Source organism: Oxyura jamaicensis, chromosome 1 (assembly GCF_011077185.1).
Source record: "Oxyura jamaicensis isolate SHBP4307 breed ruddy duck chromosome 1, BPBGC_Ojam_1.0, whole genome shotgun sequence".
NCBI classification, from domain to species: Eukaryota; Metazoa; Chordata; class Aves; order Anseriformes; family Anatidae; genus Oxyura; species Oxyura jamaicensis.
In genome coordinates this window covers 72598703-72613450 of record NC_048893.1, presented here as the reverse complement: position 1 = coordinate 72613450, position 14748 = coordinate 72598703, and the positions used below count along the sequence as shown (strand labels likewise).

At 42.4% G+C, this 14748-nt stretch overlaps 1 protein-coding gene across 2 annotated transcripts in view; it reads right to left on the bottom strand.

The window, feature by feature from the left end:
- SULT4A1 (sulfotransferase family 4A member 1) overlaps positions 1-13869 on the bottom strand; it is a 31531-nt gene extending 17662 nt beyond the window's left edge. Inside the window, exon 1 of one of the 2 annotated variants that reach the window (XR_004746263.1) lies at positions 13642-13869. Coding sequence is in view for 1 of the 2 variants with exons in the window: in XM_035310507.1 (XP_035166398.1) it covers positions 13642-13810 (169 nt within the window). In the remaining variant the exon portion in view is untranslated. The remainder of the gene's footprint in view (positions 1-13641) is intronic. The other variant, XM_035310507.1, reaches the window with a different exon arrangement.
- Between the last annotated feature and the right edge of the window lie 879 nt (positions 13870-14748).

Below are 14748 nucleotides of genomic sequence, written 5' to 3'. Positions count from 1 at the left end.
GTAGCACTCCCAATTAGTTGCACCTCATTTGATCTATCAGTGTTTGACCAAGTTTCAGCTAATACAATGCAACAGACCCATTATGACTTTTTTTTGTTTTTATAGCATTGGTAGATGTAGAGAGCTCATTAAAAATGAGGGCTGCAAAAGCTGTTACAGATGCAAGTGCTGTAAGACAAATCTCCACACAATTCTAATTGCCTGCAAGCTCATTCCCCTTTCACCAATTTCAGTGTACATCTGCAGGTAAGTATAGCAAATTCATCTTTATCCTACAGTCAGGGAGGGAAAATTAGATTTTCCCATTAGAGGAAAATAAATAAAAACCATTAAAACAAACCATAAAAATCTCTCTTCTTCAGGTCCATATATCCTTGTTCTCCTACACCTTGGAATTCCAACTGTCCTAAGAATATGGATTTTTATTTTTATCACTTAGGGTTCTAATAATAGCAACTATATGTAGACCTTGATACCATATATTCCAATTTTTCTGTTCCTAGATGAGACTCATGATTCAGAATTAAGGCTGAAATTATGATGTTATATTGTCAATATTTTTGATTGCCTCATTAAGGTGCTGATTTTCAGAAGGAACTGAGTACTCATGCTGAGACTAGTGCCCCCTTTGCTTGGCCCAATTGCCTCTAAATTCAATATTCACCTGTCAAAGGAATTTGTGGAACATGAGGAAACTGAATCCAGATCCTGAAACTGACAGCAACAGCTTAAAAAAAAAAAAAAAAAAAAAAACAGATGTTAACTGTATGATTTCCAATAACAAGGGTTATTAGTAGGGTCTTGGCTTTTTAGACTTATTAATCAGTTTAGTTTTCATTTAAGCTAATGGCTTTTAAAAACAAAACGAATAGGCTAAATTCTGCTTCTCTTTCACTAGACCTGTATCAGAAGATACAGAACTAGGTCCATTAGGTCTGAGCTGTGTTTTGAATGTACAGAACCAGAGGCTGTGAACAGTATTCTATAAAAAGTGTATTCTATTTGGAGCTAAGAGGTACTTTTGTTTGGTTAAAAAAAGCTATTGCTGAACTGTTACACACATGTATTATCCTTAGAAGCATTACTACCATGTATAAGACCATATCCTAAAACAACAATAAACGGTTACAAAACAGTTTTATTTTCAGTTCATGCATTAGTACTATTTTTAAAAGATGGCCCAAGTCCTAATTCTCCCTTATGGTAGGGCACTAACTACTCAAGCAAGTGTAAGATGAGAAGTGCAGAATGAACCACGGTGCACCCCAGACCAGGCACCGACTGTAAAGGCTTCACTATCACCAAAAGCAAAGCAGATGATGTGGTGTGTTCCACTCCTAACAACAGCAACAGGAACAGCTCAGAAAAAAGCCTCCTTACAGTAGTAAGTGAAACATGCCAGGCCCTGTTCTCTGGGAGGACATGCTGGGCAGCCAAACCTGCATCCATAGAGGTGAATTTCCCAAAACAAGACAACCCCATCCATAGCTTCCTGGGACCTGTCCCTGGCTCCAGCTACTTCCCACCTGGGGAGCCCACTGCCTGGGAAAGGGCAAACTGCGCCAGGGAACAGGCTGGCAACAAAGCTATGTTGATGACAGCCTGCCACTGTTGGAGCCTGTCTTAGGTTTACCAGTGTATACATGGAGAGCAGAAAACTGGATTGTCTGTGTTCCCTACTTTAGACTTCATAAAACCAGAAGAAAAACAGCTTGAGTCACAAGCTCCCTAAAATCTCTATCCAAACCATGGTTATGCCAATCCACTCCAACAGGCAGTAGACCACAAGGCAAAGGCCTCTTGCTGGGGCAAAAAAATATTTCTCTTTCCCTCTCAAACAAGCCACAACATCCTCACAGCCTCTGGAACTGCAGCAAGGAGTAGGTGCATACTACCAGCACTACAAACCAAGAGACAGGTCCACAGATCGTTTTTTATCCCTAGATTTTGTGTTACAAGACAACACTGGTTTGTCTCTTTGCCTTTTGAATGATGAGTCAAGATTTGTGCTCTCAAGCGTGTCCCCACATCCATGATTTTATCATACCTAGGTATCCCAGAATTTGTTACAGGTTCTTCACTGACAGCTGATACTGGTTGGTAGCTGAGAGGGGAGAAGGACTTTACTCATTGCCATTCTCTTTAGGCCTTAGCTGGTCTGGTAAAATATGTCCCTGTCCATGGATGCTCCTCATGTCAGTACCAGATGTCATCACCAATGGAGCAACTTGTGTGAAGCTGTCCCAATTCATGTGAAACCACATCAGCCAAATTAGCTTAAGGAGCTTATCTTCTTTGGCATAAATTCACATACCTAATTCTCCTTGAGACAAATGAGAATGCATTCACACAAAATGCTCTGCAGGCAGTTCTTTAAGACAAACAGCAGACTAAGGACACTAAAAACCTGCACTACTGCAAATGCTTTTAAAAGAGGTCATCTACCCATACCCTTAGATTAATCCTCTCTTTCTGTTTCCAATCACCAAATAAAATATGCTGGCATGGTATAAGATAGCACAACACTCACCTTGTTAAAACAAACAAAAAATATATGGTATAACATCTCTGGAAGGAATATTATATGTTGGGAACATGTAAATAACATCTAGATCAATAAAAGCTACAGTCTTGCTTGCTGCCTTACTACCTGACTGACAGAATTACATCCCTCTTTACCCTTTCCATACTTATTCAAGGTTGACCAGGTCTAAAGTCAGCCTAGTCCATTCAGTTGTCACCTTCTTTCCCTTGGCTTCTCTCTGAACATCCTACTTTGGACATCGTCATGATGCAATTCAGAGAAACAAGCCCTTTTGTAACAGCAGTACAAGCATGCAGTCATGCCAAAGGGTAGGCCACCAGGAGAGTAATTCATGGAGGAAAGACTGCTTTTATTGCTTTTATTTTATGCTACCGGGCAGATTCTATCTCAAACATCTGGAAATTATCTGGAAAACTTTGGTCATGTAAACTAGCAATGATAATTCTTCACAATAATGTGCCAATGGTGTATTATTAGACTTTCAAATCCCACTTTCTCCCTGGAGCATACATAAAATACATGCAGTTACCTCAATCTTACCTTAGCTGTATCCCAACCCCTGCTTTCTCTGCACTCCCGTTCCCCCAGTCTTTTAAAGCCTACATGCAAAAGATGACCAAACTGCACCACTCGTTACCCCAGCAGGAGCTTAACTTAATCTCCAGCAGTAAGTTCCCCCATGGCATGGAATTCAGCTCCATTTTCACACAGGTGACACAATGCTGTACCAAAGATAAGGCAGAAAAGAACACTGCTGTAATGACATTATTGTTTGTGATTTTTTGTTGTTGTTGTTTTTTAAATCACCCTGAAGGACATCATCATGTTAAAGAGAAGTCCTTAATTACCCTTAGAGTCACTGATTTCTAGGACAACTACATCACTTTGTCTTGTACTACAATGTTGTAATACAGACTGCAGCTAAATGCAGTGAAGGCAGGAGACAACAGGGCTTCCATATCAGAAACTCACGTTGAGGATGTTCTCATAACATTTGTGGTGAACCTGTTTCACTCCCCCTATGGTAAACATATTTTGGAGGATGTCTGTCATCTTTTGAAGTGCTTTGGTTGGCATTCAGACTTGTGTAGTGAACAGAAATGCAATTCTATGCCCCAGTTTCAGTCCCTTCCAGGAAAATTGTTGGACAAAGCTTGCCTACACATTAATGTATATTTGCATATATTAGGTGGTTAAATCACAAGAAGGCAGCATACAGACAGTGTCATGTGAAAGCATTGAAAATACAAGCTGTATGTGCAAAAAAAAAATGGAAAAGAGGCATATTGTTGTTTCAGAATTTCTAGGAACATTTTTAACCTTCCATGCATGAGACTACATAGTCTCTTTAGTCAGCTATTACTTGTATAAGATTAAACCATTTTGTCTCAAACAAAACCTCTCTCAGATGAAAGCTGCCCATCGTAAGAGCTGCCCTGAGCAAAATCGTTCTTTGCAAGATACCCACAACCCCACTCATATTTAACACACTCATTCCCTCTATCTGCTGAACTTAAGTTTTAGGCAAGCTACAGTCATTTCTATTCTGTTATTGTTCTTCAAATTAGAAATGGGTATAGATCTAATCAGGAGAACAAAAGGGGATCTGCCAATCTGTATCACCATGGGTTTTCTCTGTATTGCTGCAAAATCCTTAAAGAAAGCAAACTATTTCTGATAGAAAGCGCTGTTGATCCAACAGAAGCATTCACATTGATCATTATTAATGTGCACTTCAACTCTGATCATTATTAATGTGCACTCTTCTTGCATAGAGCAATCCAATTTTAGCAATGCCTGTAGCAGTTCTGTGCTACTCTGGCAAAGCTGATCAGCAGTAAACAGGCTTTTAACTGGATAGTTAACCTGGGCTTATGATTGCCTTGCATCAGCAGGACGTTGCAAAGCAGCCACTGTACTGGCAAATCTGGACTGCTGTGTGGGTAGTCAGTGTGTATCTTCTGAACATGTGTCTCATCTCACCTGCTTCACACTTGTCTCATTTTGCTGGCTTGGATGAATTCATTACACACATACTTGGACACAGCAAAGGGCTAATTCTGCACCCTTGTCTGTATCCCATATGGTGATCTAATGTCATTATACATCATCCAGAACTTGCAGCCTTATATAGAATGATGGCCTTCACATCCTGTACTATAAAGAAGTTGTTTAATAAAAGACTGCATAATAAGAATGAAGAATCATGTGTGCTAAGTCTAATTCAGTCTAATGTTCAAGCATTTTGCTTTCCTTCATTAACATCTTCACTATGTAAGATGAACATTAACATGAAATGAGAATGAGTTGGGTTTAGCTGATTTGCATAACTTTCTAATTCTTTAGTCTTTGAGGTCATTATCATCTATCTAACCCAGTCAATACTAATTTCACATATGGGAAGGAGGTGGGCAGGCTGAGAATCATTAGGGATTCAGAGAAGGAGGTCAGCTGGTGGGACCATACTCTTACCATCCCTGAGACAGAAGCATCAGCTAGCCACAACACAAGAAATGAAGGATCTCCTACTCTCTCACCACCAGGCAGTAGAAAGGGACTTAAGAGATGGGGAAATGGAAGCAGGATTCTGTTCAGGGTGGCTGGTGAACCCCTCCCTGCTACCTCACTTTCCGAGGTGCTTTTACTCTACAAGGTATTAGGCTCTGGAATTTGATGGACAGGCAAGTGATGATGTGAATGAAGGTCAATCCAGGTTAGAGGGATCACCTAGGGCAAGTCAGCCTACCCCCAGTATCATGACCATCTCTGTCACAGAAGAAAGAAAGGTTGTTGTCATAGGTGACTCCCTTATGAGTGGAACAGAGGGCCCCATATGCCAACTGGATTCGACCCATAGGGAAGTCTGCTGCCTCCCCAGGGCTTGGGTAAGAGACATTACTAGAAAGCTCTAGGCCAGTATGGCCCTCTGATTACTATCCAATATAGTTTTTTCATGTCAGCAACGAGAAGTTTTTTCAGGTAGCAAAAAAGTCCAAGGACAATCAAAAGGGACTTCAGGGCCTTGAGGCAATTAGATAAAGAATCAAGCACACAGCTAGTGTTTTCTTCTATCCCTCCAGTACAGGAAAGCAATATTAGAAGGATTAGGCAGACCTAATATGTAGCTCCAAGGCTGGTATCACCATCAGAATTTGGCGGTTTTTGATCATGGGATGGTCTGCACAACACCAGGCCTGCTGGTGCCTGACAGGACGCACCCTTCTCAGAGGGTGAAAAGGATATTTACTCAGTTAGCAGGATGAGTTCTAAACTAGTTTTGAAGGGGGAAATGGACAAAACCAGGCTTTCTGGTGATAAGCTACAGGACAGCATGCCAAAACAAAGCATGGGGTACAGTGAAGCACATTTGAAATAATTCTACACAAATGCACACAGCCTGAGGAACAAGCAATAGGAGCTAGAAGCCTTGGCTCTGTCCCAAAGCGAAACCTGGTGGGTTGTCACGTGACTGGTGTGTTCCAACAGACAGTTACAGGCTCTTCAGACGGGCAGGGCAGGGCAGACGAGACGAGACGGGGGGCTGGCACTGCATATAATGGAGGGCTGGGCTGTACAGAGCTTGCCATTGGTGATGACAACATAGTTGAGAGCCTCAGAGTAAGAATTAAGGGACAAAAAGGTAAAGCAGATGTCACTGTGGAAGTCTACTCCAGACCACCCTGCCAGGATGACAACACTGATGAATTATTCTTTAAGGACACCTCTAGATTAGCCACCCTTGTCCTTATGAGTGACTTTAACTTGGCAGATACTAGCTGGGAATACCACACATCTGATACAAACATGTCCAGGAGATTCCTAGAACACCTTGATGATAACTTCTTGGCACAGGTACTAAAGGAACCAACCAGGAAAGGTGTCCTCCTTGATTTGTTGCTTGTAAACAGAGAGGTTCTCATGGGTGAAAAGGCAATTGGTGGCTGTCTTGGTCGTAGTGACCATGCCGTAGTTGAGTTTAAAATCTTTGTTGACAGGAAGAAAACTGCCACGAACACTTGAACCCTGGATATGGGAAGAGCAGACTTAAGGCTAGTTAGTAACATCTCACAGGCAACTGCTTTTGAAAGTATTGAGATCCACCAGCGCTGGTCACTTTCTAAGTACAACCTCTTAAGAGCACCGGAACAGACAATTCCAAAATATCAGAAGTCAGGCAGGTGGGGCAGAAGACTTGCTTGGCCTAGCAGGGATCTTTTTCTAGAGGTTAAGCAGAAAAAGAAAGTGTATGGCCACTGGAAGCAAGGTCAGGCGACATGGGAGGACTACAGGGATGCAGCTTGCATTGTAGAGACAAAATTCACACAGCCAAAGCTCAGAGTTGAAGTTGGCCAATATCATAGGGGACAATGAAAGGAGCTTTTTAAAAGATGTTAACAGTAAAAGGAGGACCAGAGATAACATCCGTCTGTTACTTAATAAGAATGGTCACCTCACAAACAGGGACATAGACAAAGCAGAGACATTTGATGCCTTCTTCACTTCTGTCCCTGGTACCAATGATGGTAGGACCACGACTGCAGTAGTGATCAACTCCCAATGAGCCCCAAACTTGTGCAGAATCTGCTGCTCCAGCTGGATGCATGCAAGTTTTTTCCTCTTGCCTAAGTCTTCTTTCACAAAGCAAGTCACTTGAGTTTTGCACTACTTCACAGTAGGGAAGCAATTATGCTAGAGACCCAGCAATACCTATTAGGTAACTATACCTAATACCTATTAGGTAACTAAAGAATTCTTCCTCTTCTGAACCATTTGTTCTTCCTCTAGTAAGATCTCTTCACTGTCTTGATAACTGACCCATGGGAGAAACACCGCTAGTTAGGTAACAAAAACAAGTTTTCCTAATGACAGATCTTTCCTCACCACCTTTAGTTCCTGCTTTACACATGTAAGGACCTATTCAATTCTACTCCCACTGAAATCAAATCAAACGCATCAGTGGCAAACATCTCATTGTCTTCAATTCCTTATTATTTGACATTTTTATTTACCATTTCTTTGCCTAGTAATGGTTAGGACTGAGTCAATACCAGATGATATTTTGAGCTATACATAAATAAAAGATAAGCCCATTTCAAAAGGGTTTTCAAAGCACAGGAACTCAATGGCCCTGACCCCTACAAATAATTGCATACAGGTCTTGCTTTCCTGCACCTGGGTGGTCCTCGATGGAGTGAGCTTAAGAAGCACTATATTCTCTTTTAATTGTTGGAAAGAAAAAGGCTTCAGTCACCAAAAAGTAAGAGCACGAAATCAAATTCAAATGTACCCTATATTTCAGTCCCTATAATGACAGCTCACAGAACACTTCTCCATCACCCAATGCAGTTTGCTGACTCCTTTTTGTTTGTGCAAAAAGTCCATTCTTTCTGACTAGCTGGAATAGAACTGAAGCACATTCATATCACATTAAAGAGGGTGGATATCTGAGCTTTACAAATTACTTAAGATAAGGAGAAACTGAAAAAATATGAGGGGATTGGAAAAGAGAAAAAGTTAAGTACCATCATTCTGACTTCCCAAATATTAACTTGTTCATGAAACTAACAGAGGTATGGTATTGTTGTAAGTCACAGGGAAGAGCTTGTAAGCATGCATAATATTGCCTCACAAAACAGAGCACAAAGGAAAAAAATCCAAAACATATTTTGTGTAAAAATCTCTTGATTTTTAAGCCAACCTCATGATTTCTCGAGGCATGTCTCTGGGCCAGTAACGCTTGAATTCACTCTTAAAACATAAACCAGTTAAAAACATAAACTGATTAAACTCAAGTGACCAAAATCCTGCATTGGACTAGAAAACCAGAATAGCAGAATATGGCTATTCTGCAAGATAAGAAACTGTTGTCAAAAAATATAACAACAAAACTATTGGGAAGAGTTCCTTATGAGAACACTGGAAATTACGGCAAGTCAACCAACTTAACCCACAAAACATCCATGTGGATGCCCTAGTTTCCTGAGGAGCCTTACTCCAACAGCATAAGGCTTTCTTAAACCTACTATTAACCAGGGTAAACCTCTACCACCCACTGCAGTTGACACATTGCTGTCTGACAGCTCCAGCCCAGACACTCCCACAGACTAGGCACATCCTTGGGCAGCCATTCAGACTGATTCTCCTCTCATTTATGTCTGCACGAATCAGGACTGTCAGCAGTGTTGGCCCTGTGTATGTCTGGGTCAGTGTGAAGAATCCAATTCCTTGTGTTCAGGCTTATCAGTCTGCCACATCATGCATGGGCAACTGGAATGTGTTAGCCAGTGAGGCAGCAACACAGGTACCTCAAAAAAGTACAACTTAGCAAGCCACAGCAGGGGTATGCTAATGGGCAGGTAAGAGGACACAAACACTCCAGTTCTCTGACATAATACAATCACTGCAGCTCTGTGCAGACCTGCCACCTACTCACTGATTGGTATGCCAGGTCACTGCAGATACATTAGCTAGTGAGCTAGATGTCCGCAGAGTGCAGGACACCCCTACAAGCACAGCTCACGTGCAGCCATGTAAACCTAGGCAAGCGACAATGCTTTTTATATTGAAGGATATTCTTATGCAGTACAGTAATGTTCAAAAACCTGAACGAGAAATCAGCCTTGCTAGTTAAGCGTAACATCCCGGCCAATAAATCACATAATCTGCGGACAAGAAAGATGGGATTGGAGAAGACAAAGCACAATTTCCACAGGAGGCACACTCATTTGGTATAATTTTTACAGTCTATTTATTAAAGGCATTTTTCCACTGTATTTTATAATGCAGTCCCACAGACGATTGAAACTGATCAGAAGGTGAAGGGGAAGAAACAACTGCCTAGAAATAAGTCCTTGAATGGAACCAAAGAAAAGCACATGCATCTCCATCCCCAATGGTTCAAGCCTCCCTTTGCCTGAAGTATAGTAGTGTGAGTGCTGAGTCTGATACATATAATATTCTAGATGTTGATGAACAGAAGTCTGTTGATTTTAAGAGGAAAATCAGACAAGCAAAGCAAGTGGGGGTTACACTGAAACTTCTATATCTGGTTCACAGCCCAGAAGCTTCTTCCACTACTCTAACTATCAAAGGATCAAAGAATTGTTTTCCCTACAACAAAAGAAAAAGCATGAGACACATGGAAAGAACAACAGATTATAGTATAAGGGAAATGGAAGAACATAGAGTCCCAGCACATGGCAGGGAAAGGGGATGGACAGAACAATAAACAGAGCTCCTCCCAGCCAGGGAAAGGAAGATGGGAGGGATACCACTGTCCCAGCAAGAAGTGTTAGATTCAGGAGCACTGGAAATATAAGAGGATAAGTGACTGGTGTGCCTGCAGTGGGAGAGGTATACACAACAGGAGGAGGCACAAAACCCATGATGTGTGCAATGCACTTTATCAGCAGGTACAATGAGAAGCAAGACTTTCTTCTGTACATACAGAATCTTTTATGCAAATAAAATAATGGCAAACTCAAATGAACCTTCTCCAGTTCATTTCATACAAGACTGAAGGTAAGTGTTAAGAAAGAATTTGAAATATGGTAACTCAATGAATGTCCTTGAAGGAAAGCTGTCCTTGAACTGATGTACAAAATTACTGTTGGTACTTCATTAAGCTTAAGGCCTAAAGTCAGCCATGATATTCCCTACAAACTATTGGGCAGTTACTGAAATCCAATGCTGCAAGAAAAGTTCAAAATGTTGTCTATAAAAAGACAGACCTACAGACAGCTGAAGGCCATATCCAGCACTCACATTTCACAGAGGTCAACAAGTCAGAAGAGCAAGAGTTCTCATGAACTGACTGGACTTAAAGCTGATATTTGCCCAGCAACTGACATTTTCCCACACAGAATTCCAGAATATTATTTGGCAAAATAATCAAAATTGGAGAGACAGCTCTGTTATTAGTGTAAATAACTCACTTTAACAAATTACCAGTTTTGCAAAAAGGCATTAATTTGTGGGCTTTGACCCAGGAACATAAAATGCACACTGATGCAGAACAGTTACAAGAGGGTATTAAGAAAGCTTGCTACTGCACATCCGTTATGATTAAAGCAAACAGAAAGATCATCTACAGTCAAGGATTAGCATCATAACCCACAGCAAAATACCTAAGCGAATCTGGAGTCAGTACTACACTTTAGGTGCTGATTTAATTCCACTGAAATTGTTGACCTTAACAGACAGATAGTCTAACTCTTGGCATGTTGACTGAGTATGAAAGAATTTGTTCATTAATTATGTAGTTTATTATGTTCATAGAGAAGAATTTTAATTTTCAAGTAGGGTACAAAACCCCCACAGTATGAGAGGGTTCCAGGAAAGTTATTAGGAGATACAATGTGCTTCCTCCCTAACACTGCATCTTATCTGTGAAGCAACCTGTTGTGTGGGCTCCAATTATTTAATGCTATATAGAATAGCATTACTATACACTTGTAGTTAGAATAAATCTTGTTGCACCCTGCTCCACCTGCCCTTTCTACACTACAAACTTGCATGAAAGATGCAACTTGTGACTTGATCTTTTCAACAGAGTAGAAGCCCACCTGATTTTAAGTTATGTGCCATGACAAAAAGGGTTTCTGTAACTACAGTCCTAATATATACATATGTAAAAGCATACATGCACACTGACATATTTACACGCATCTGTTTAAATGAGTCTCTGGATTTTAGGCACAAGCTCATCCTAGTTCAGCAGCTACCAAAAGTTGTTACCATTGATTGGATGCAGGTGTTAGGATTAAAGATGTAAGGAATATCATTATTTAAGCATCGATCAGTAGAAATCACATTAAAGCAGTCATCTTCCATTAGGCTTACTACATTACTCCCAGTAATGCCACTGGTACATTCAGTTTTCTACCATTATTGGACCAGCTTTTTCCTGGATCACTCCCAATTTGTCAATATCCGTAACTATTTCCAAGCAATGTCTCCATCTCACGTTTAGAGCAGCAGCATCACCCAGTTGTGCAGAGGATGTCTTCAAAATAGCATACATACTTTTACATCAGTCACTAGGAATACTGAAGCAGTCCTGACACCCCCACCCCACCCCCGGAAACACAGACAATAAGCCACTTGTGTATTTTCTTTGCCAGATCAACCAACACACGGTCAGAAACTACTGATGGAGCCTTTTGATATTAAATTATGGTACAGGGCTCAGTAGGAGCTAGAAACTCTTGCCTCTCTCACATCTAGCAGAAGGGCTTGTTTGTGTATTTCTTCCACAATTTGAACAGATGTAAAGGTGGTGAAACAATGAACAATTTACTTTCATAAAAGTTTTCCATTAAACCTATCTGAAATTAGTGTATTTTTCTCTTCCTAAGTTTCTGTTGTCAAAAATACTCTTTGAATTTTGTTCAAATGTAATTTATTAACAGAAACTAGGTAAGTGGGTCCCAAGCACGTTTTACATTTGAAGATCCCCCAAGAATGCCAAGATATTTCATCCCTATTAACTATATTTTGTGCATGAAACATGTTTTGTAAAACAACTTTTTTCCATTATAAGAATTCCGATCAGCTCCAGTTAACAGAAAAATCTGTCAATGCTGCTCAGAGACAGGAGGATGAAGCTGTAGTTAAGGTAATGGAGAAGAGCATGTGGTTCTGGATTCAGTTTCTGGCTTTGATGCAGACTTCTATGACCTTGGGTAAATCAATGGAAACCATATTCGGGTTGTCTAATTTCTAGTGACAGGCCTGTCCCTAGTCAGCAGACCCTTTCACAGTTGATTCAGAAACCCTAAATAAGGCACTAAGCCATAAGCCATGTAGGATCAGTGGACAAAACAAGTTCCAGAAGACCTCAGGCCACCTGAAGGTGGTCTGTTGTCTCCCGGGGCTTGCAGACATTATGATTGTGTTTTAAAGCCTATTTCCATGACAAGCACAGGCTCAAGACCCATCCTAAATATACTCTATCCTAGCGAGTAAAATACTACGGCACCTATTTTATCGCAAGGTGAGGCTGCCCCTCCAGTTCCTCCACACAACCCTGTATCTCCAGCTTTGGTGCTTCAGTTCTCCACCTCCCTTTTCCTCAGCTTTCACACTGTTAGTAAACCCTCCTATAGTAAAGCACTGCCTCTAGCTTTGTAAGTGAGCAGTTGTCACTGACCTCAGCTGATGCCCTGAGAGACCTACTATATTCATAAAATAATAGCAAATTACATATGATTATGCAAGTTGCCTTTCCATGGCTAATTGTATAGCTATCAAAAATGAGCTATTCCCAAGTGATGTATTACAGCTATTTTGTGCCTGGCTCCTAGAAACTGAGGTTATGTGAGGATATTTAGCAATCTGTCAGTGCAAGGCTGGGGTGCTGTACTAACAGAGGTGCCCAGATTCACAAAAATAAAATCTTAAAACTGAAAGAACTAAAGTGTGTGCTTCCTGTATGCTCTATAAGTATTTACAAGAACAATAAGGATGCTGCTGCCTGGTCCTAATCCTAGCATTCTAGGGGACATTTGCCATCTTACAAACTAGCCCTATCCTCTCTAATGCATTCATCTGTCAAGCTCTAGCTTGTCTTCAATAGCATAATTTTTAACTAAATATTGAGAAAAAAAAAGTGAAGATATTTAAAACACCTTGAGGAATGGCATCATAACAGACGCTGCTTTTTTGAAAACATATTTGTGAGGCAGCAGACTGAGGAGAAACAGCAAAGAACCCTTCATACAGCGAAATAATAAGAGCTAGTCAGTAAGTTGTAATACTGAAACATTTCACAAGGGCATTTAGAGAGCTAACATCTGTTATCTCCTGTGGACTTTGAATTTTCTAGAAAGCGATCATTCTGTTACCAGGAAAAAACCTCACTCCAGAAAGGGCTTCAGTAAGAACCCGTTGTGTTTGCTGCTGGTTTGTTCGGCCGCCTCGCTGAGCTACCATATTGCCGCCTCCGTGCGGGCAGCACCGCAACCCCCCACACCACTTTTAGGCGTTTCTGCACGAGAATCCCGGAGCTAGCAGCAGACGCCCCGGCGGCGTGGGGCCGTGCCGGCGGCAGCGCAGAGTGCCCGGGCACACGTCCCCGGGGGCTACCGCCCGCTTACCTGACTTGGGATAGGTGACGATCCAGACGTCGCTGTCCCTCACCGGGAAGTTGGCAATCTCCTCCATCTTCCCCCGGCAGAAGGGCGGCAGCCGCACCCCATTGTACTCGAAGTACTTGCTCTCGAACTCCCCCGGCGTGCTGGGGGTCTCGGCCTCGCTCTCCGCCATCCTCAGCCTGGCCGGCGGAGAGAGTAGGGACCGAGGGGGCGAGGTGCGTAAAGTCGAAAGTCGGGCGAAACGATGATCAGCCCCAACCTCAGCCCCAGCCCCCGACACGCCCCCGCGCACGCACGGCGAAGAGGGGGAGCGGGAGCGCGCGCTGTGATGTCATGCGCGGCGCTGCCAACGGCCGCCAAGCGCAGGCCGCGGGAGCGCACAGGGGATTGGGGGGAGGTGCATGGGCGAGGTCCCCTCAGACCTGTGCCGCTGACAAGGGGCTGGCCGTCCTCGTGTTTCGGCAAGGCAGACCCCAGAGAAGCGGCTCTCTGTTTGCATTCCTCGTACTGCCCAGGCTGAGCCCCAGAATTGTTCCTTACACAGCACAGCCTTCATCCTGCATCCCTTTTCCCACTCCTTAGGCACCAGCTCTGTAGGGCAGCAGCCCAGAGGGGTGCTGCACACTGGCTCCAGCCTGATCCTGCCCCAGCAGACATAGCTGCACCCAGCAAAGCCCTTTCTGACTCGCTCCCTACAGCGCAGCTTACTACCAGCACTGCTGGTAGTGCCTGATGAAGATACAGCCATTGTCAGCTGCCACCTCACCCTGCTCTGAGGGGCAGCCCCATCCACACAGTTCCTAACACCTCAGCTGATGCCTGCTTAAATAGCATTTCCCTACCTGAGCCTGTGGGTTAGCACCTAGGTGCTGCTGTTCAGGGTATTTAAGGCCTGCTGGCACCTGACAGGAAAGTATAAAAGGTCTATCCCCCAGTTTATATTAAAGAAATCAGGGGAATTTTAGCTGTTCTATCTAGTATGGATGAAAAGCCAGCAGTTCAATAGACTTAGGCTTCTGTTAGTTCCAGGAAGGTTAGTAAAGAATTTTTATTTGCTTCTTTTAACAGCTGTGTGTATGCTTCTAAAATGATGTTAAAGTATAACATTCT